Source organism: Bos indicus x Bos taurus, chromosome 10 (genome assembly GCF_003369695.1).
Source record: "Bos indicus x Bos taurus breed Angus x Brahman F1 hybrid chromosome 10, Bos_hybrid_MaternalHap_v2.0, whole genome shotgun sequence".
Classification (NCBI taxonomy): Eukaryota; Metazoa; Chordata; class Mammalia; order Artiodactyla; family Bovidae; genus Bos; species Bos indicus x Bos taurus.
In genome coordinates this window covers 45,690,083-45,713,602 of record NC_040085.1, presented here as the reverse complement: position 1 = coordinate 45,713,602, position 23,520 = coordinate 45,690,083, and the positions used below count along the sequence as shown (strand labels likewise).

Here is a 23,520-nt window from a genome sequence, read left to right as displayed (position 1 = left end):
ACACAGAGGGCTCCTGCACTCAAAAACTGTGTCCCCAACTCTGGAGGTTTTGGTGAGGAGTTTTATAGCAATAGTTCAAGGATGATGCTGTTGATAAGATTAGAATGTGGGTAAAGCCTGCACTCCTTTAAACTGCTTTCAGATAATCTCTTGATGAGCTTCTCTGGTTCCTTTAATCTGACTTCCCTGATGATCTTCTCTGAAGAAGAATGCTAAATCTTCCACTGGAGGTTTTAATTCTATAAAGAGCTTAAAGCTACTGTTGTATGTATCCACTGAGGTGCAACCAGGACCCTACTCCAAGGCTGCACTATTGTTTCCTGGCTGCTCCCTCTCTTGTCTTTGCATCCCCTCCCTTTGCTGCTGCTGCTGCTGCCAAGTCACTTCAGTCGTGTCCGACTCTGTGCGACCCCATAGACGGCAGCCCACCAGGCTCCCTCTCCCTGGGATTCTCCAGGCAAGAACACTGGAGTGGGTTGCCATTTCCTTCTCCAATGCTCAGTCGTGTCCGACTCTTAGTGACCCCATGGACTGAAGCTTACCAGGCTCCTCCGCCAATGGGATTTTCCAGGCAAGAGTCCCTTCCTTTATTACTGTTCAAATCTGCCTTTCAGAACTCAGGGAAGGTCATGGAGGCTGAAGTCTGTTTCCTACAAATAAGGAATGGGGGACACAGAAAGTCTTCCATGCCCAGAAGCCCCACAGGGTCCTGCTCAGTTTTGATCCCTAATGGTACAAAAATGTCCATACAGATCAAGCTGGATCAATAAAAGCTTGAGCAGGTGTAAGAGAGGTGGTCATTTTCCAATGACATGATCCTACAGATTTCATAAATTTAATCTTGGAAGTGGAATAATGCTGAAGAAAGAAAGTTCAGTGTGGGGCTAAAAAAGTCCAGGGATTAAGGGCTTGTGGTTGAGAAAAGTGATCCTGGATTCGGGTGGTCTTGATTTCCCTGCTGTCAGCCTTTCACTGATAAAGTATGGTTTTGTCCTAGTTCTTAACCTCTTAAATCTCAACTATGAAGTGAGGGAAATAATAGCACCAATCCAAAACTTACTGTTTTGATTATTTTTCCCTCTACTTCTACAAAGAGGCTACCATTCTCAGGTATCCCAGTGTCTGATGATAAAAGCAAGAAAATCTGATTCAGAATAGAAAACCCTGCTTCTCTCATTAGAGATTTTTACCTGATACCATGGTTTCTCCCTCCTCTAGCTCTCTTTATCTATGTAAAATATTTTTCCTTCTGAATAACTTTCTTATCACCATTACACTAAAAGGAAAGTTACATTCAGGTCATTAATACCCATCCTCTTGAAATCTCCATTTCTTCAAGAAGCTCTTCAAATTAAAAGAAAGCAAACACTGAGCAACTTTTAGGGATCTAACTATAAGATCATTATTATTTTAGACTGAGGCTTGCAAAACAAAGTAAGCACTGGGCTCTACCACTATGCACAATGCTGATAACTCTCTGGAGGCTTCAGGCTCCATGGGATCTAGCCTGCTCCCCTTTTCAGCTCTTGGGAAGTGAAGGGTCTCCCATGGACTGCTGGGCTTTCTGGGGTGCTCTCCAAAGTATATGAATATTTGTCTGCTTATAAATTATATAGCACTAATATATTACATGAGCTTCCCTTGTGACTGAGTGATTAAGAATCTACCTGCCAATGCAGGAAACCCAGGTTCGATCCCTGGGTCAAGAAGATTCCCCTGGAGAAGGAGATGGCAACCCACTCCAGTATTCTTGTCTGGGAAATCCCATGGACAGAGTAGTCGAGGGCTACAGTCCATGGGGTCACAAAAAGTCGGACACAACTTAGCAACTAAACAATAACAATATATTACATAGTGCTATATACAAATGATATAGTGTAAATATATAATAAGCATTATATTTACACAAACAAAATGTTCAAAGGTGATATGTTGGTCCGTTTGACTGCTATAATAGAATACCATAGGCTGGGTGGTTTATAAAAAACAGAAATGTATTTCTCACAGCTTTGGAGGCTGGGAAGTCCAAGATCAAGGCACTAGCAGATGTGATGTCTGATGAGGGCCTCATAGATAGCCATATTTTCACACTGTAACCTCACACGGAGGAAGGCTCATGGGATCTGCCTGGCATGCCTTTCATGTGAGCGGTGATCCCATTCCTGAGGGCTCTGCCATCAAGACCATCACCTACCAAAGGTCCTGTATATCTACCATCACCCTGGGGCCAGGTTTCATGTACTAATTTGTGGGGGACAAAAGCATTCAGCCTATAAAAAGTGATATGAGAAAAATTAGAAAGATCTATTACTTTCTTCTTCCTACCCAACAGATCTCTTAAGCACCACTCTGAGGCAATGGTTCTCAAACTTTGGGTGAGCAAGAACAATCTGAAGAACTTGTTTAAAATTAAGATGGTCCAGGCCCCAGCCCTGGATGTTCTTCTGTACTTTTTCATGGGAGGGGCCTGAAGTTTTTCCATTTCCTAAGCTCTCAGGCTAACTCTGATTCCAACCCTCAATCATATTTTGGAACCACTGATCCAGACCCTTCTGTTTTCCTCCCCTTTTAATTTTCTGCTAAAATTTTAATCCTGTGATCTTGCTGGTACCTACCTCCTGGACACCCTCATGACTGTTTAAAGAACACCCCATGTTCTTTATTAAAACAATAAAAATAACAATAGCTGCTATGTATTATTTCCTGCTTGGCAAAGACTGCCTAGGGTTTGAAAGTGAAAGTAAAGTCGCTCAGTCGTGTCCGACTCTTTGTGACCCCATGGACTGTAGCCTACCAGGCTCCTCTGTCCATGGGATTTCCTCTGTCCATGGGATTTCCCGGGCAAGAGTACTGGAGTGGATTGCCATTTCCTCCTCCAGGGGATCTTCCCAACCCAGGGATCGAACCCAGGTCTCCCGCATTGTAGACAGACACTCTACCGTCTGAGCCACCAGGGAAGTCCTAGGGTTTACCTCTCCTTTAATCTGATCAAGTAAATATGCTTAGTCCCACTACACAGATGAAAAAATCAAAATCTCGGAATGCTAATGTCTTGCCCCAGGTTACCCAGTTAGTAAGCAATAGGCCAGGGACTTGAACCTAGATCTGTCTGATTCCAATGCCTTGACTGCTTCCCAAACAAGCCACTGTAATTTATTGAACCTCTACTATGAACTGAGGCTTCCCAGGTGGCTCAATAGTAAAAATCTGCCCGCCAAGGCAGGAGACAGTGGTTCAATCCCTGGGTCAAGAAGGTTCCCTGGAAAAGGAAATGGCAACCCACTCCAGTATTCTTGTCTGGGAAATCCCATGGAGAGAGGAGCCTGGCAGGTTACAGTCCCTGGGGTCTCAAAGAGTCAGACACAGCTGAGTGGCTGAGCACACACACTACTATAAACTCAGCACTTGGCTGGGCACTTCTCATATAAATCTCTAATACTCATGACATACCTGTGCTTGCAGAGGTGTGACTCTCAGTCCACAGATTCTGATGTAGAAGAAATAGCTTTGCTTTCTGTAACCCACCCGAATTGTAATTTCAAGCTCCTATTTTTCCAGCCCTCCTGGATTCTTTTTCACCCCAATCCCACCTACCACCAGTTCTAGGTCAGACACAATACCAAGGCCTGGAGTTGGGGTGAGCACCTGGTCCTGTCCCATCAGTCCACACAGATGACCCCCATCCTCCCCATCTTCATGACCTGTTGTCACTGGTAGCTCACTGCTACTCCCAACCTATACCAGGCACAGGGGTATATTTTGCCCCCCGGCTGACAAACTCACACCATTTCCTCTTTGAGTTCTTACCACCTTCTGGAAGCAATGTACTGTCCCCTCTGCACTCTAGACAAATCTCCCTTTCCCCAATCTACTTACAAAGTCCAAGAGACTCTCTCTCTAGTGATAGGAAGGTAGGAATATTCTTTCTCCCTTCACATCCCTTTAAAACATTCTTAGCCTTTTGCTTGCCTTTGTTGCTTAGAATTCACTTAGGCTAGGTCCTAAGCTTTAGGACTAGACATGGAACAGACTGGTTCCAAATAGGAAAAGGAGTATGTCAAGGCTGTATATTGTCACCTGGCTTATTTAACTTATATGCAGAACACATCACGAGAAATGCTGGGCTGGAAGAAACACAAGCTGGAATCAAGATTGCCGGGAGAAATATCAATAACCTCAGATATGCAGATGACACCACCCTTATGGCAGAAAGTGAAGAAGAACTAAAGAGCCTCTTGATGAAAGTGAAAGAGGAGAGTGAAAAAGTTGGCTTAAAGTTCAACATTCAGGATACTAAGATCATGGCATCCGGTCCCATCACTTCATGGCAAATAGACGGGGAAACAGTGGAAACAGTGGCTGACTTTATTTTGGGGGGCTCCAAAATCACTTCAGATGGTGACTGCAGCCATGAAATTAAAAGACCCTTGCTCCTTGGAAGAAAAACTATGATAAACCTAGACAGCCTATTAAAAAGCAGAGACATTACTTTGTCAACAAAGGTCCATCTAGTCAAAGCTATGGTTTTTCCAGTAGTCATGTATGTATGTGAGAATTGGACTATAAAGAAAGCTGAGCACCAAAGAATTGATGCTTTTGAACTGTGGTGTTGGAGAAGACTCTTGAGAGTCCCTTGGACTGCAAGGAGATCCAACCAGTCCATCCTAAAAGAGATCAGTCCTGGGTGTTCATTGGAAGGATTGATGTTGAAGCTGAAACTCCAACACTTTGGCCACTTGATGTGAAGAGCTGACTCATTGGAAAAGACCCTAATGCTGGGAAATATTGAGGGCGGGAGGAGAAGGGGACGACAGAGGATGAGATGATGGGATGGCATCACCAACTCAATGGACATGAGTTTGGCTAAACTCTGGGAGTTGGTGATGGACAGGGAGGCCTGGTGTGCTACGGTTCATGGGGTCACAAATAGTCAAACACAACTGAGCTACTGAACTGAACTGAAGCTTTAGGAAGACTAAGATTATAGACTTCTGTCTACTTTACTCTTCTTAGGTGAGAGGGAGGGTGTGAGGGAGAGTTTGGAAGAAATATATTATTGATATCTCAAAATATTATCTCTGGCTCATGTTCTCTTATTTTACAGACGAAGAGATGGAACTCAAGAAGGTTAAGTAACACTGTGCACAGCTAGTTGGTAGAAGACCCAGGATCTTGGAGGCACGTGGATTCACCAGTGTCTTGGTAAGTTAATCTGCAGAGTGAGGTCGGGAGTGGAGTTGGTTCCTAGCAGTACCCAGAAGACAAGAGATGAGGTGGGCCTAGGGGAGAGGAGCCAAGTAGATAGTCAGCTGTTCTAGGTTCCAGCTTTCTGGGAAATTAGTAAAGTGGAACCTTCAGATTCTGCTTAACAGTGCAGGTAGGACGGAGCCAGCCAAAAAGCCAGCACAGAAGCCCCTGCTCAGGAATCATGCATCCAACTAGAAGGTCTCCATGCCATAGACCTCCAGAAGGAAGTGCAGCCACCAGACAGCACAGTCTTAAGCTTTGCCCTGGGGTCAGTCTGTCCAAACTAATAGGACCAAATGAAAGTCCTGCTCAGTTTGTTTCATCCAGGCAGTGATCATCAAGTTAGCTAAATACCTACCCAACATTTCAACTTGGATGTCTAAGAGGCATCTCAGACTCCACCTAGCCAAAACTGAATTTTTTATCTTCTACCACCAACTCTGCTCCACTCACAGCCTTTCCCGTCTCAGCTAATATCAACACCACTGTTCCACCTGCTCAGACCAAAACCCTTGAAGTCATCTTCAACTCTTCTTTCTCTTCACCCCAGTAGTCAGGAAATCCTGTTGCATCTACCCTCAAAACACATCTACCATCCGTCCATCACTCCCCAATTCCACTTTGACCATGCTGAACTAAGGCGCCATCACTCTCGCTGGATCACTGTAATAGCCTCCTAGCAGATCTCACCACTTGCATCCTAGTTTGCTAGTAATCTGTTCCTAGTCTTATAAACTAGAATGATCTTTTACAAATATTATACAAATTATATCACTCTTCTGCTCAGAGTGAGTCCCCATGTCTCACAGTATAAAAGCCAAAGTCCTTTTAATGATGTTTCCCTAGTCACCGGCCTCCTTGCTGTTCCTGGAACATTCCAGGCATGCTCCTACTTCAGGGCCTTTGCACTGGCTGCACTGGCTATTCTAACTACCTGACGCTCTCCTCCACAACGTGTCCACAGGGGCAACTCCCTCAAAATCTTGCTCAGAACTCAACTTTCCAACAAGGCTCACCCTAACCATTCTATTTAAAATCACTACCTTCCCCAGCCCCCTTAACTCAGCCATACTTTTCCTTCTCCTGTCACTCAGATTGTATTCTACCAATCTACATAAATCTCTTATGTATTATATCTATTGTCTCTTATCTGACTTCTCCCATCTCCAATGGTATATAAATACCACAAGGACTGGAATCTTGGTCTGTTTTGTTCACTTGTTTATCCCAAGTACTAGAACAGTGCCTGGCATTGATAGGTATTTTTTTAAAAGTTGAAAAAAATGAATAAAGTTTACCAAGGAGTATTACATGAGAATCACATGGTAGCATTTCACCTGTCTGGTTTCACCAAGTGGCTTTACTTCCCAGTCCTCTACACTGTTAGAGCATCCATTAATACAAAGGAGGAAAGAGTGTGCTTACTCATTTTTCAAAGCAGCCCCCAGCAAAAGCATCCAGTTCTGCATCTTTGCTCCTTTACCAACTCCTTTTTACACTGACATTAGAGGTTTTCTGCCCCTTTCAGTTATAGAAATTTTGCCCGTCACTCTTTAACCACAGGACCAGTAGTTTCGCTAAACTCAACAGAAAACAGACCCCATGGGGGCTCTCCTCATAGCAGAGTCCTTTCCTTTCTCTTTGAGTTTAGTCTGCATTTGAAATACCACTGCCTGTATCCCCTTTGCAGTGCTGTCAGAGAGAGACTTAGGCAACTCTGTGGAAGCCACCTATCCCTGACCTTTGACAGAATTTCCAAACATATTAACTTCAAACCGATGCATTTAGAACTGTGACCTTGGCCCTGGAAGGCAAGAATACATGACAAGATATTTTATTTTCAAAATGTACCAGGATAAAAAATACTTCTGTAAATCAACCTTATTCTCTTTTTTTGTATGAGGCAGATTTAGATTTGGGGGTTGGGTGTAGGAAGGAAAGAGTCCGAACACTAGAGAACATGTTTAAAAGGTTAATTATTAATGGACAGTCTTCCCTAACAAAGTATCAATAGGCAATCTGGTCTCTTTAGCTTCAGAAATTAGCAAGAGGACCTCGGACCCCAGGTGAAACAGAAATGGAAAATCCCCTGTGTGTCTCTATCTTCTTGTTTTACTGCATCTTGATCCAATCAAGTGCCCATGGACAAAGCCTGGGACCAGGTAAGTGCCTGCCTTTTCTCCAGAGATGGGCATGGACTTTCTTCTTTAAATGGACGTTGCAGTGAATCCAAGCCTTTTGACTCTGTCAGATAGAGTTTGCTTCACAGTGTATTAGGTGATTCTATGATCGGCATCACAGGTCATAGGGACGTGTAGCTGTAGGTGTTTCCTAAAATTCTGAAATTTAAATTTGAGGAAACCGCTCTAGGAGTAGAAGTCTTCTCAAAGCGATGAAGTGTCTCTCATATCTGATTAAGAAATAGTCAGGCTAAGACTTCTTTGGTGGCAAATAATCTGAAAGAGTCTCAGATCTTCCTGAGAGTTAATTTGGTGTCTAATTTGCAGTTGAAGAGAACAGCTTGTAATGAAACCTTCTATCTTGCTGAGGTTGTCTAATTGCTGGCTTTCTCAGAAGAGAGGAATTTATAGAATCTTCTTTCCAGTCAGGTTGAACATGGAGCTATCATTGCACATTTTCTAAACCTCACTTTTTCTGTCAAAGTTTTACTCTGAGACGAAGCAGTCATACCTGTTTGTTCTGGAAATTCATAGGTTGATGGTCAAGGTGATCCAAATGCTTGATTAGGCAGGTGGATCACAGGTTCCTGGCTAAAGAGTGCATTGGATCAATAAATGATGGATCTGAAGTGAACTGAACACTTTGGCCAAATGAGACGGGGCTTTGGGACTTTATTTTTGTGTTGGTTACTGGTTTTTCTTTCCTCTAAGACTATGCTTGGAGAGAGCTCCAAACCCAAAGACATACCTGAAAACTCCAGAACATTTTTTTTCTCCTTTAAGAAAAAAAGGCTATTCTTTGTATTTAATTATTATTTTGTATATTAGGTCAGTTAACAACTTATTAGCAGTAGTAATTATTACCATTCATTGAGCATTTTATATGTCAACTACCAGGTTAGTTATTTTGCATACATCGTCTCACTTACAAAACTGAGTCCAAAAATATTAATAATAACTTAGAGCCGTGCAGGCAGAATTGTTCATGATTTTTCCTCCCTGTGTTCACAAGGATGTTGGTGAAGGGCCCTTCCTGCCCCTTGGCCCAGAATGTTTTTCTTATCGAAGCATAACATATATCTCAAAAAATACCTATATCATAAAGTGCTCAATGAATTTTCACAACCTAAGCCAGCATCCCAGAAGCCTCCCTTGCACACGCATCCCTGGAACCTTAACATAGATTATTTTGACTTTCTGGAGCTTTTTGGTCATGGTTGCATATAATATGCGCTCTTTTTGTTCCGGGCTTCTTTCACTCAACATTATGTTGGTGAGCCATCCGTGCAGTTGCATGTGGTATGACACATTCACTCGGGTCACTGTAGCATCCTGCTGTATGAATATACCGCCTTTGGTTTATTTGTTCTGCTTCTGATCGGACCAGATGTTTCAGTAGAGACTTGGGGGTTGGAAGCCATTAGAGTCAAGGCAAAGGATGCAAGGCAGGACAGCCTCCCCCCGGGTTGCTGGGTATTAGCCACATTTCCCTCAGCAAAACCTGTGCTGGTCAGCTACTGCTTCCCCAGGGTCCCGCGGCGTGCCAAACGCTGAGGGAAGTTTCCATTAGCAGGAAGGTTCTTCAGAGAAAAGGATCAGAGACAGGAAGCCTTTTGTTTCCTTGAGAGCAGAACATCTTGGCAGAATTTTTTTCTGCAGGGAGTGAGTCAGATCTGTGTGCACTAGGCTGGTGTGACGTCTTTCTCTTCTTGGGGCACTGCAGGCAAGCAGGCACCCCACAACGGAGCCCTAGAAGGTTGAGTATCTATGCCTTGTAGGATAGTTTCCAAACTGCCCCCCAGGTGATGTTTTTGGCTGTCAGAACCAGGGAGACAGTGCTATTGGCAAGTAGGGCTTAGAAGCCAGGGATGTTGCTAATCATGCTACAGTGGACAGGACAGCCCCCATGGCAATGAATTATTCAGGACCAAGTTTCGATATACCAGGAAGAACTCCCGTGGGATCCTTCCTCCTTAACCCCAGACCTCCCAGCTTACTTCTTCTTCTTCTTATTGATGGCATTGCTAATGGACCCACTAATGTCTTGTACACCCAGTGTATGCCAGACACTGCACAAACATTTCACCCCACCTTCCCCTTGTGGTGGAGTCAGACAGCAGAAAAATGACTTGCCGGAGATCCCACAAGAGGAGCAAGAGGTCCCTAGACTGGATCTGTCTGCTTAACGCTATAGGCTTTTGGCCACTGTGCTCTCACCTCATGGTTTAGCAGCCATAGATCCCTAGAAATCCATTCTGCTCAGTTCCTCTCCCAGGAGAGGAATATTGGGTAATTCCTGTCCACCAACACCAAGGGAAAGAAGATACGGTGAGCATCCCGAAGACCCTAGGACACAGAGCCTCCATTACCCTCATCCCCAGACCCCACTCCTGAGGCCAACACTGCTTAAATGGTAGCCAGTGCTCCTTGACCATGGCAGCCTCCACCGCCCAGTGATATCCGCCAGCACTGCCTCAGGAGCCTGGCCCCTCCCTGCAATTCCAGCCGCAGCCTGCACATCCCATCCATCAGTCCCTCACTCATTTAACAAGTGTACATAGGCATCTGCCATATTGAAGACAGTGCTGTAGTACAGCAATTCTCAACTTCCCAAAAGGTCCCATTACACTCTCAAAAATTAGTCACAATTCCAAAGAGATCTTTTTTATGTGAAACACAGCTATCAGTATTTACCATATTAGAGACTAAAATGGAGAATACTTTTTAATGTTTTGAATAACAACAAACTCATCCCATTTAGCATATGAAACACGATACTGTGAGGAATATCTGGTATTTGCCAAAGAACAACGAAAAATGAGTCAGAAGAGTGACACTGGGTCACAAAGAAATTTTGCTACTTTTTTCATGTTTGGCTTGATAGAAAGGGCTGGGCTTTTTTTCATCTGTTTCTGTATTGAATTTGTTGTGAAATGTTACTTTGTCTGGACTACACAAAGAAAACCGGCCTCACGTATAGAGAAAGGCAGTTCAACCTTAGAGGTCCCGCCAAGGTCCTCACTCAAAACTGCTTTGTTTGTGCAGCAGACACTGTACAACGTGGACTGCACAGCCACCCCTGCTCCCCACAAGCTTGCTGACGAATCAGGTGGACCTTCCTGAGGAAGACAGGAGCTGCCTGCACTGCCAGAGGGCAATAAGGGGGCCATCATCCATAGAGAATGTGACAGTAATAAAAACTTCTTCTCATCATCACGATTCTAAATAATGCCGGTGATAAAAATTAACACCCCCTCCAAAATAGTTCTTTTGGTCAGAGTTGTAAACAACTGCTATGGTTACTATTGAGTTTTCTTAATGTATACAAAAACTTCAAATGATCACAGTTCTATATCACTTCTCCTTGAATATATGTTCTCTGCTAATGTCAATTTGGAGACCTCCCGGTTACACAGTTGATCCCTGATGATCATTGCCCACGACGTATGCTCATTGCAACTAATTGTTCAGTAACCTCCCAACTTACTTTGTCATCTTACATCCCAAATTCCATGGTATTTATTGCTTGTTCTTGCCTTTAAATAGAAATGGTAGATTTAAAATTAAAAATGATATCATACTAATTAAAAAAAACAAATTGAATCTGACTTCAATTCTGTTATCCTGTGTGACCACTTAGACTTTTGGGTTTAAAACGTAAAACAGGTTTTACAGTGAACTGTGAGGTGTAATATTTTGTTTGGGAAGTAAAAATTTGGGTTCTTCCAGGAAATATCTGTAATGGATTTGTGCATCTTTAAAGTGGAAATGTATTTTTTTTTAATTGTTGTTTTAAAACTAAATAACAAATCAAGAAAATAGTGATTATTACTGATTTTTGCATGCATATAACTGAAAATAGTTCTTATAGAACAAATGGTATTAAAATGATCCGTTCTGGGTTTCACATATATAAGGTATAACATAGTCTAATAAAGGAGATAAGATGTATATATAAAATTTTTTTCAATTGAATCATAAAATGTGATGAGTACCACTGGAGAGGAGTACAAAGGGGTGAGTGTTTGTGTCCCCCACAAAATTCATATGTTGAGATCCTAACCCCCAACAGGATGGCATCTTAGGAGGTAGGGACTTTGGGAGGTGATTCAGTCGTGAGGGTGGAGCCCTTGTAAATGGGCTCCTTCTAAAAGAGACCTCAGAGAACCCACTGGCTCTCTACCATATGAGGAAACCTGGAAAAGGGTTTTTACCAGAACCCCAACATGCTGGAACCCTGATCTCAGACTTCTGGCCTCCAGAAATGTGAGAAATAAGTTTCTATTGGTTACAAGCCACCCACTCTATGGTAATTTGTTACAATAGCCTGAATTAACTAAGTCAAGGCACAGGTAGCGATGAAGAAGCGCTCACTTCCAAGTACAGGTAGACGAAAGGCTTCTGGGAGGAGTCAGCATGTGAGCAGAGTCTTGCAGGATAGAATCTGGACAAACAAGGAGGAGGCTTTCCTTGTGCATAAGCAAAGGCACAGAGACAATAAAGCACACATGTTTTCCAAGCCCAAACATCTTCCAAAAACAGGCCTTCTGGGAAGGAGAAAAAAACTATAGGAAGGAGTTGACAGCAGCAGTGCATCACAACTGTCAAAAACTAGAAACAATTTGAATGCCCAACAATAAACCATCAGGGAGGGAGCAGCCAGCTATTACTAAGTCCTCCTTTAAACAAGCATTGTGTTGAATACCTACTACTGGAAGTGCCAGGAAATTTGTGGAGCAGTAATGATGGGAATCTGAAATAAAAGCCTTACTGCTAACACTTAGGCACTTACAGTGGCACATTATCAAAGAGATCGGTGACCTCCAAAAGGTTACATAACAATTGGTCTTGTAGCTTTTAAAAACAAGTATGAGGAAATTTTATATGCGATAAAGTGGGGGAGAAAACAGGACTAAGTAAATTATATATTGAATCACAACTACGATAAAAAAAATTCTTATACTTGTATATCACTAGGGATTAAAAGTATATGTAAAGATCGATATAGACTTTTAAGGCCATGGAATCTGTATGCGTGTGTGTTTTAAGTATTTACATGTAAAAGAAAAAAATTGAAAAACAACCTGATTAGCAGCAATTAGATCTGTCCTGGATTTGCTGTCCCTCGAGAGACCACGTCCACCCATCCCCACAAGCTCGAGAAGCCCAGAATTACATCCCCAGTGGGGCCTGCAAACTCCTAACAGGCCTCCACAACTGCAGGAAAGGTTATTCACGAGTAACATCCGAGGTGGGATCCAGAGATGGAAGTCACCCAGGCGAGTGCATGAAAAGTAGAATCAGCAGAAAGTCAGTCCATAGAACTCTTGTGAAATCTTGCCTGCCCTCTGCGAGAGCCCCTCCCACCACACTGCCAGACTTCCTGCCCTGTGGCTGAGCCAGTCTGGAGCCCTCCTGAGGGCATGGTACCCAGAGAGGAGAAGTTTGGGGAGACAGGACCACAAGCCATCTCCTACCCTGCTCGCCTTTCACAAGGGGCTCAGGACTTGAAGCCACATTTAATTCTGGGCCAGGTGAACAAGATTCCCACCACTGCCCTGTTTTCCATACCAGCTGCCACACTGCTATGAGGCATGCTGTGTCCCTGCAGATGAGTCAGCAGGGGGAGGGGAAGGAGAAGCAGGGCTGGGGCAGAGGCTTGCCCGATTTTAGGCCTGGTGCACAAGACACGGCTGAGCAGTTCCACTTACATTCTCCAAGGGCACGTGGCCACCTTGACCTCAGCCTGGGGTGTCTCTGACACCCCTGAGGTCCACGTAGGACATGAGGCACAGCATTTCTCATAGCTGTATGCTGGTTCTTAGAAGAGTGTTCGTTTTAGAGTGGGGCCCTGTCAGCCAGGGATTGCAGTCCAGCCCACTAGGGCAGGGGGCTGGCCAGGAGCAGGTAAAACATCTGAACCCCTGCCAGACATGCTGAGGATCCTGGCCAGACTCTAGCCCCAGGGTCAGAGCCCAGCTAGTCCTGCGGAGAGTGGGGTGTCTCTGTTAAGGTAGACAGCAGGTGCCCCAGCTGCTGACACTCAGGCACTTGGCTTAGGACCTGGATTCAGGTCAGGGGGCAGCCGTACTTCTCAAGAGAAGGTGTCATTCTTGGATGTTGCCATGAGGTAGTGTGGCGACGTCTTGGCAGCCTCAGGGTTTCAGGAAAGGATTTAGGTAAGAGAAAACCTGTGTTTCTGGATACCTCTGGAAAACTCAAGGCTACTGACTGACGTCGCTTTCCTCTCTGCTTATGACTATTTCCAGAAACACTCATAGTTTCGATGTTTCTGCGGGATCTGGGGGGAGGGGGGAGGAAGTACAGAGAAGAGGAGGCCTCCTTGTCTGCCCCAGCACTTTCTCCTCCATGTGTGCCAGTTCACCTTCAGGTCCTGGCTAGGTACGCTTTGGCACAGCTTTTAGATAATGTATTGTGGAACTACTAAAAATAGTTCTTATGACCAGCGGTCCCCAACCTTTTATATCACCAGGGACCAGCTTCGTGGAAGACAGCTTTTCACGGACTGGGGTGGGAGGAGATGGTTTCGGGATGATTCAAGCATAGACATTTATTGCGCACTATTCTAATCTAATGTCGCCGCTGATCAGACAGGAGGTACCAGTCTGCGGCCCAGAGGTTGAGGACCCCTGCTTATGATGATGCAAAAGTGGCACACTGAATATTTTCATTCCAAGATTAAGTGGGACAAAAGTACCATACCTAATTGTGTGTGTCTTCTGATTACAATTCCATGGAAACACGTGTATTTGAGGAAAACAAATTACTAAAGAAAAGGAACAAACATGTTTACACTTCAGTTGAGTTTACACCTAAATTCCTGTCTTCCAAATTTTATGTAATGTTGTAGTTTGTATATACTATTTTGCTTGAATTATTTGAATAATTTAAAAATTTATATCAAAATGATAAAGCAAAGTGATTTGACTAGTCAGACTCAAACCTTAGTGTGCACTAGAAGTCTATTAAAATATGATTTTATTAAATCTCATTTATTTATAAAATAAATGAATTCTATTAAATTTGTTAGCAAGTTCCTGATTCAGTGAGCCTGGGGTGGATCCAGGAATTTGCATTTCTAAAGGTCCCAGGTGTTGCTTCAGGTCTGGGGACTACACATTGAGAACCACTGAAAAACAAAAATAGACAGTTAATGGCAAAACAGTAACTTGACTTGAACCCAGGTCTCCTGACTTCCTGGCTTAAAGTTCTTCCCTCAGAAACAATGCAAACCCTGGGGCAAAACTGGTTTTCATTTCTCAGTATCCTGCAGCGGGTAAATAGAGGGATATCAGTGTTCATGATCCTGAATATTGACCTTCCTCAAGGGAGAGTATGAGTGTTAGCTGCTCAGCTGTGTCTGACTCTTTGTGACCTCATGGACTGTGGCCTGCCAGGCTCCTCTCTCCATGGAATTCTCCCGGCAAGAATACTGGAGTGGATACCCATTCCCTTCTCCAGGGAATCTTCCCGATCCAGGGATGGAACCCCAGTCTCCCGCTTTCTGGGCAGATTCTTTATCATCTGAGCCACCAGGGAAGCCCAAGAGTAGCCATATTCCAAATAATATAAAACTATTAAATATTCGTGACAATTTAGTCCTCCAGAATAAAATATCATCATGCTGAAAAGGCAGTGGTTCTTTAATTGAAAAAAGAAATTCCCAAGTTGAGATTTAGTTGTAATTGGTAGAAAAATACTAGTAGCAATAATGAATTAACCATACATAGTAAAGCATGCCTTGGCAGGCCTGAAAATAGGATCAAGAAAATTCTTTTCCTATGAGCTGGGCATTACCATGAGTTGGGCAGAGTCTGTGATAATCCTAGTTGACTAGGACTGGCCTTTCCGTGACCGCAAAAAACTTTCCAGTGACAAATGTTCCAGCCTCCTTGTCCCAAGAGAGACCAAAAGAGTGAAAACAACATACTTCTTCTGAAATATAACAAGATCAACAACAAACTACAGCATTTATTAACCCCCTACTGTGTACCAGGCCCCATGGTCTGTATAAAAAGGTGTTCCTGAGGATACAAAAATGAAAAAGCACACTTCCATTCATCAAGGAGCTTCCCAGCTGATGAAATCTGAAGTCCCCTACAACTGTGTGTATTAGAGATTGGAAGAGGTATAATTTCAACATGGTGTGATAAGTGCACAATTAGATAGGAAACATCACAAGGCAGGAAAGGTTAGCAGAGGAGGCTTTATAGAGGAAGTGATATTTGAGTTGAGCCTTGAAGGAGAAGTAGAAGGATATAGCAAGCAGAAGGAAAAGCATTAGCCAGTCTTGGAGACTTGAAAACATAAAATGAAATTGGGAATCCCTGAGATGTTTGCTGGGCTTCCCCGGTGGCTCAGAGGTAAAGAATCCGCCTGTAATGGCAGGAGATGCAGGTTCAATCCTTGGGTCAGGAAGATCCCCTGGAGAAGGGCATGACAACCCACTCCAGTATTCTTGCCTGGAGAATCCCATGGACAGAGGAGCCTGGCGGGCTACAGTCTATAGGGTCATAAAGAGTCCAGCATGACTGAAGTGACTAAAGTGACTGAGCATACACACATTCTTAAATATAAATTGAGTACGTGCACACAGACAGTTGCTATAGCTCAGGGTAGGGCACAAAAGAAGTGGTCGGAGGTGAGGGCCTCAGAGGGCACGCTAATGAGTTTGGCCCTCGCTCTGGAGGCAGTGGGGCTGCCACTGAAGTTGGTATTTGGAAAGGGGAGGGACTCGGTCACTGGCTGCCTTTCCTGCTGGGTGGATGGCTCTGTCTCACAGCCTGGCTAAAATTCTAGCCACTCCCTGATGGAAAGCCATGTTATCAGCAGGAAAAGACAGGGGTGGGGCTCAGAAGTTACAGGCTCTGCAACCTCACCTGACTGAGGCCGACCAACACTCAGACTTACCCATGGGCAAGTCTGTTTGAAGTTTACGTGTTAATTGCTATTCCTAAGCACTAAATGGTAGGAAAGATTTACACCAATGAAACCGAGGCGGGTACACATCATAGAACCTTGAATAGGAACCTACAATTTAAAAAGTATAATACCTTCTTCTGAGTCTCAAAAGAGAACCATCTGCAAATTCCACATCACACTAGTTTTTAGACCTATAGCAATTTCAACGTTAAAAACTCACTCCTGGGACTTCCCTTGTGATCCAATGGCTAAGACTCCACACTCCCAACTCAGGAGACCCAGGTTCAATCCCCGGTCAGCAAACTAGATCCCACAAGCCTCAACTAAGACCCAGTGCTGCCAAATAAATAAGGAAATACTCATTTAAAAAAAATCTTCTTCCTACCTACATGGTATCACTTGATTCACACAATATCCTGGGCAGGTATCATTATGCCCATTTTACAGATGTAAAGATTCACCAGCCAAAGGCTACAGGGAACACACTTGGAATCAGATTAAAGTTAGGATTATCTGGTTTACTGCAGCTAGGGAAGACATACTTCAGAAAACTCAAGAGCATCCCTACATGAGGAGTTGAGAGGGGCTTCTTAGAAAATCTGGGCTTGTGCTGGGTGAGACTACAGAAAGGCTGGGGAAGCTGGGGAATTCCAGAAGGCAGCTGTGCTCACCACTGCACCACCAGTGCGGCACAGTAGTAGCCGTTCTCAGTGGGACTCTGTCCAAAGGGGAGGGGATCATTCAGCTATCCGGTATCTTAATCTAATTAATTGTTGTGAAATCATTAGTGCTTAATTTAAGTAACAACGTTCCAGCAGGCGAGGCTAAAACTGGCATTGCTACAGGAGCAGCAGTCCCTCCTTGTTAGCTAGAAGCAGGCACTGTCTGGTCACGTTTTTGGAGTCCGAGTGGCCTCCTTTCTGTCCTGCTGCAAACACAGATGCAGAAGGTTTTTATAGCATGTTGCTTCTGTGTTGAGGGCACTGTCTATGTTCAGTTGGGAATATCATGGTCTGGCTGCCAGCAAGGCTCGTTTTTGTTGCTGTTGTGTTTGTTTTCCTTTTCTCACTTACCCAGTAACCCAGGTAATGTCATTGACATCTCTTGATACCTCTGCCCTAGCCAAACAGCCTTGGGTGGCTGCCTCCACCTCCTGAGCCCACAATCTCTCACCAGTGTTGACCCTTCCAGCACTGACAGCCTGAGTGTCACCAGGGCTCATCAAGAGCCATCGTGGTGCCCTGAGACCTTCAACACCTACCTTATCAGCTGTCAGCTATTTAACCATTAACGAGAGAAAGAAATATGAACACAAAGTTCTACCCACTTTAAACATGAAACACTGACCCTGCCTTAACCCTAGTGCAACACAGTTGCCTTGAGCCATTCAAAGATTCCCAAACACCAGGGGGACGAAGGTGCAGTTCTGTAAGAGCAAGCCAAGCAGTAAATAACCATTAGACCTTTCCTTTCCCAAGGCTGTTTTATACTGGTCCAGACATGCATTTGTTTTTGGTTTGAGTAACAACAATAAAAAATATACATTTGATGTTTACATTGTTTTGAGTAGAAACGAGGTGTATGAAATAATGTGCTTAGTTGCTCAGTCATGAAAGACTCTTTGCAACCCTATGGACCACACCCTTCCAGGATCCTCTGTCCATGGGATTCTCCAGGCAAAAATACTGGACTGGGTTGCCATTCCCTTCTCCAGGGGATCTTCCTGACTCAGGGATCGAACCCTGGTCTCCTACATTGCAGGCAGATTTCTTTATCTCTGAGCCACCAGGTAAAGCCTCTCCAGGCAAGAATACTACAGTGAGTTGCCATTTCCTTCTCCAACGCATGAAAGTCAAGTCGCTCAGTCATGTCCAACTCTTAGCGACCCCACGGACTGCAGCCTACCATGCTCCTCCATCCATGGGATTCTCCAGGCAAGAGTACTGGAATGGGTTGCCATTGCCTTCTCCGATATGAAATAATAGTAACTACTAATTTTGAGAACTTTTAAATGTGCCAAATGCTTTGTCTATTTGTTTTCCTTTATCCATGCAACCTTCCTGGAGATAAGTATCATTGTCACTACTTTACAGGGGAAACTGTGGTTTAGGGGGACGAAGCAGCAAGAGCAGCTCCAGGATCCCTGGGATTCTCACTGGTGCTTATTTCTGGTGATGCTGGCTCCCTTCAGAGCCCACAGGGGTACATTTGCTTTCAGAGGTTTCCCACTTTGAATGTTACTCAATGTCAGGGGAGCCTCAGACATACTCTGAGCCTCTCTGGGCCTGGCCCCTTCTAACTAGAAGCTTGCACTCATCTTACCCATTGTGAGTGATGTCTACCTCTCAAAGGCCCAGGAGAAAATCCACCCCTGGACAAAGTCCTGGTCCCCTTGTGTCTCAGCTTCCATCACAGCCACTGGTTCCCCAAAGTCAAGCTCAGAAACAAGGGGTAAGCCCAAATCCAGGCAGAGAAAAAAAAAGAAGAGGCCTCATGACATCAAGCCTGAAAATTCTGGGCCAATTTAAGGCAACCAAGGATGCTGTGAAAAGGTTAAAATATTTTTTTCTTCACCCAAGAATGCTCTAGGAACAGAGTTATTTTCATAAGCTGAGCCAGACCCTCCACAGAGAGCTTGGTGACATCAGCAAAAGAGCACCTGAGAAGTCTCCTTTTGTGAGGTCTTGCCACTGTTCCATGATGAGGTCCTCTTGGTGTGTTGTTGCCATGGCCTGGCCACCTCCTTCAGCCACACAGAGGGGCTCCTGTCCCTGAGATTTATGATCAGAATAAGTGATCTCAAAGTGAAACCATGTAACTCACATTTGGACTTGAACTCAGCCTCACACCTGGTCTCAGGAATTAATGAAACTCGGGTTCTTGATGTCTCATCACAGAAAGAATTCTGTGACAAAGTGATAGATAAGAAGTTGATTTATTTGAAGAGAAACACACTCCACAGAGTTTTGACTGTCTCAGAAAATGAGAGCAGCCTTGGAATATGGCATGTTTAGTTTTTACAGGCTGAGTTTCATAGGCTAATGAGTGGGAGGAGTATTCCAACTATTAATATTTCAGGGAAGGGGCAAGGATTCGAGGAATCGGGCCACCACCCACATTTTGACCTTTGATGACTGGCCTCAGAACTGTCAGGGCAATGGTGAGTATGCCACTTAGCTTGCAGATGTGTTTCAGTGATCATATTTTTGTTGTTCACTTGGTAAGTCGTTTCTGACACTTTGCCACCCCATCGACTGCAGCACTCCAGGCTGCCCCGTCCTTCACTGTCTCCTGGAGTTTGCTCAAACTCATGTCCATTGAGTCAGTGATGCCATCCAACCATCTCATCCTCTGTCATCCGCTTCTCCTCCTGCCTTCAATCTTTCCCAGCATCAGCGTCTTTTCCAGTGAGTTGGCTCTTCACATCAGGTGGCCAAAGTACTGGAGCTTCAGCTTCAACATCAGTCCTTTCAATGAACATTCAGAGTTCATTTCCTTTAGGATTGACAGGTTGGATCTCCTTGCTGTCCAAGGGACTCTCAAGAGTCTTTTCCAGCACCACAGTTTGAAAGCATCAATTCTTTGGCACTCAGCCTTCTTTATGGTTCAACTCTCACATCTGTACAAGACTACTGAGAAAACCATAGCTCTGACTATACAGACCTTTGTTGGCAAAGTGATGTCTCTGTTCATATGCTGTCTAGGTTTGTTATAGCTTTTTTTCCAAGGAGCAAGCATCTTAATTTCACTGGTGCACTCACCATCCACAGTGATTTTGGAGTCCAAGAAAACACTGAGACTCAAACTCTAGTGAAAGTTAACTTGTCCACCATCTTGGACCTATTTTGTTCTAAGCAGTTTATGTCCTGTCTTGGGGCTGTCATTCTTTTAAAGTGTGTACCCTGCCTCCTTCCCTCCTGTTTCAAAAGCAGGAAGAGCTGGAGAGAAGACCCAGAAGGGAGGGTGGGGCTCCACCTATCCACTCACCCCTGGAGACATCCAGATGATCAATCCAAGCAGTGATGTCCACCCGTGGTCCCTGGGCCTGTATCTACTCACAGATGTACCCACGCCCCAGCTCTGTGCGGGTCTCGTGTTGGGACTCTACCACCCCCAAAATTCATCAGTATGTTCCTTTGCCATAACACAAGACCACAGACTGGTGGTTCAAACAACAGAAATTTATTTTCTTGTGGTCCTGGATGTTAGAAGTCAGAGGTCAAGGTATCAGCAGGGCTAGTTTGTCCTGAGGCGTCTCTGTTTGGCTTGCAGATGGTGGTCAGGCATGGGGAACCCTGGGGCTATCATTGTTCTGTTTGAGCTTCAGCAATTCCCTGGGGGTGGTGGCACTTCAGGGATAGAAAAACAAGCTTATAAATACACCTGAGACTGAACAGTAAGTATAAGTCTATACCCTCCAAACCAGGCCCAAACAGGGGGCTTTTGCTACTGGTGGTGCAGAAAGCTATGGCTAGCTGAGGTGCACAGGAGCCAGCTGGCAGCTTGTGGGGAGGGGGCTTGGCCCTTTCCAACAGCATGATTAAGAGTTTCTGGCAACAGGAGCAATAACTGGCTGGAGACCAAGAAGGAGCCATTTATCTGGCTCCTGGTGGGGGTGAGTGATAAAACTCACCCTCTGGCTCAGTTGTCATGACCGAGGCAGGGTCATCCTCAAGGGAGGTGCTCGCTGTGAGACCCCTGGCCTCTCTCTGGCTTGGGGAGGCAATTTTCCCCACACAGGCGAGCTGTCCCCAGCCAGGCCACTGCCTAGACTCACACTGGCCTCAGTCAGGGATGGCTGCCATCCTCTCCCAGGTGTCTGCTTTCTCCCTTCAGGCCCCACAGACTCCAAAGGAGGAGAGGATGATCCCCAGCCGGAAGACAGAGCAGGATTGGGAAGATAAACACCGCAGCTTCTCTTCGGGGAAGTGAACCACAGATCGTGGATCTGGAGTCTAAAAACCTCATCTCCGTCCTGGCTATGTCACTGACTGCAGGTGGCCTCGAGCAAATCACCGTAGTCTCTCTAGCCCTCTGCTTTTCAGTAGGGAGTGGGGTTGGTATTAGAGACCCAACAGGGCTGTTCTGAGGATGAAATGGGTCATTTATGTATGTGAAACCATGTAATGCAACTCTGCATGACTGGACATAAAACAACATTTGTAAGAACGTACTCTTTACTAAGTCGTCCTCCATTACAACACTCATCTGATTCACTGAATACTCCCATTGCTTCCCCAACTTTTTATCACCAAAGTATCCCAGTATAGAAAAAATTGAAAGAAGAGCACAAAGAATTACTGTATTCCCTCCAGATAGATTCAATAACTGTTAACACGTTAGCATATTTATTCTCTCTCTATGCATATTTATATGTGTGTGTGACACAGAACCATTTGATTTCTATCTCTATCTCTTGCTGTATGTATATATATGAAAATGAACGTCTATAAGTCTCTGTTCTCTTTCTTTCCTACATGTATATTTGAGCCCAGTCTCTCAGGCCTCCAGTGGACCTTTCTTGTTCTTACATTACCTGCCGCATCTCTCTCTGCCTACTGGACTAGGAACGCCTCAAAAGCAGGGACAAGGTAGTCACCATTGTATCCCCAGGACTCACAGAAGCTGGCATGGAGTAGGCATGTGACAAGTGACCATTGAGTAAATCCCTCTTCAACAAAGAACTAACCAACATACACTTTTTTTTTTAAGTAAATGAGTTTTAAGTCATTTCATCTGGCAAATTCCAGATCCCTGCTGGTGATAATGGAAAAAACACCCAGAGGTGCAGGATGTTCAGGTCTTGCTCTACTTCCCCCTCTAAAAGCATGGGGACTCTGAAGTCACTTGGGACTCCTGGGGAGAGGCTGTACTCTACAGCTATGATGCAGCTATCTATTTGCAATATGGAAATACTCTCCAGACCACAATCTACTCTGGAAAACACACATGCACAGAGAAGCTGACTGTGTCCCCACAATGGACCTCACAGAAGTGATGTAAGTCCTTTAGGCTTTCAGGGAGCCAGCAACCCACTTTCAGACCAGTAAGGGTGGGAAGAGGGTGTGTTGTTGTCTGGCCTATAAATTCCCTACAATGCTCACGAACTTCACAGGAGTTTTAAGCTTCCCTCAGCCTCAGATGGGGCTTCCGAAGTGGCACTAGTGGTAAAGAACCTGCCTGCCAAGGCAGGATATGTAAGAGACATGGGTTTGATCCCTGGGTTGGGAAGACCCCCTGGAAGAGGAAATGGCAACCCATGCCAGTATTCTTGCCTGGAGAATCCCATGGACAGAGGAGCCTGGCGAGCTATAGTCCATCGGGTTGCAAAAAGTAAGACACGAACGAAGCAACTTTGCACGCAGGCAACTTCAGATGGCTGTCTTTAAAACAGAGTTCCTCAAACTTTAATGTGCATATGAATCACCTGAGGAGCCTGATAAAATGAATGTTCTGTTTCAGTGCATCTGGGATGGGCTCTAAGATCTTATGTTTCTACCAAGTGTTTGGGTCGTTCCAATGTGGTTGGTCCCCAAAACACACTTTGAGAAGCAACGTTCTGAAGAACACAAAATAGCTCCTCTGTTACTTGGTGAACTAGAAATCAGCACCTACTTTCAGATATAAGAGCTTCCCTGGTGGTTCAGAGGTAAAGAATCTGCCTGCCAAGCTGGAGACATGGATTCGATCCCTGGGTTGGGAAGATGCCCTGGAGAAGGAAATGGTAACCCACTCCAGTATTCTTGCCTGGGAAATCCCATGGACAGAGGAGCCTGGTGGGCTACAGTCCATGGGGTCACGAAGAGTTGGACACAACTTAGTGACTAAACAACAACAACTAGATATAAGGCAGTGTGCCAGCGCTGGTTGTACCAGAAAATGGGAAGAAATGCAAAGATGGACAAAATGCAGTTCTTTGCCTCAAATTCTGGAGAAGGTGATGGCACCCCACTCCAGTACTCTCGCCTGGAAAATCCCATGGACGGAGGAGCCTGGTAGGCTGCAGTCCATGGGGTCGCAAAGAGTCGGACACGACTAAGTGACTTCACTTTCACTTTTCACTTTCATGCATTGGAGAAGGAAATGGCAACCCACTCCAGTGTTCATGCCTGGAGAATCCCAGGGATGGGGGGGCTGCCGTCTATGGGGT

At 44.7% G+C, this 23,520-nt stretch overlaps 1 protein-coding gene and 1 long non-coding RNA gene across 6 annotated transcripts in view; one reads left to right on the top strand and one right to left on the bottom strand.

Moving 5' to 3' along the window:
• Positions 1-23,520, top strand: part of LIPC (lipase C, hepatic type) — a 186,688-nt gene that overhangs the window by 16,744 nt on the left and 146,424 nt on the right. For both annotated transcript variants that reach the window (XM_027553894.1, XM_027553893.1), the window contains exons 2-3: positions 5,105-5,202; positions 7,280-7,409. In XM_027553894.1, coding sequence (XP_027409695.1) covers positions 7,325-7,409 — 85 coding nt within the window. In that variant the 5' untranslated portion in view covers positions 5,105-5,202; positions 7,280-7,324. The remainder of the gene's footprint in view (positions 1-5,104; positions 5,203-7,279; positions 7,410-23,520) is intronic.
• LOC113900280 overlaps positions 1-23,520 on the bottom strand; it is a 130,870-nt gene that overhangs the window by 79,232 nt on the left and 28,118 nt on the right. Inside the window, exon 4 of one of the 4 annotated variants that reach the window (XR_003513110.1) lies at positions 14,410-14,577. The exons of 2 other annotated variants lie outside the window; for them this stretch is intronic. This is a non-coding gene — a long non-coding RNA (uncharacterized LOC113900280). Of the gene's footprint in view, positions 1-14,409; positions 14,578-20,635; positions 20,720-23,520 lie in introns of those variants that run through there. One more of the 4 variants, XR_003513112.1, reaches the window with a different exon arrangement.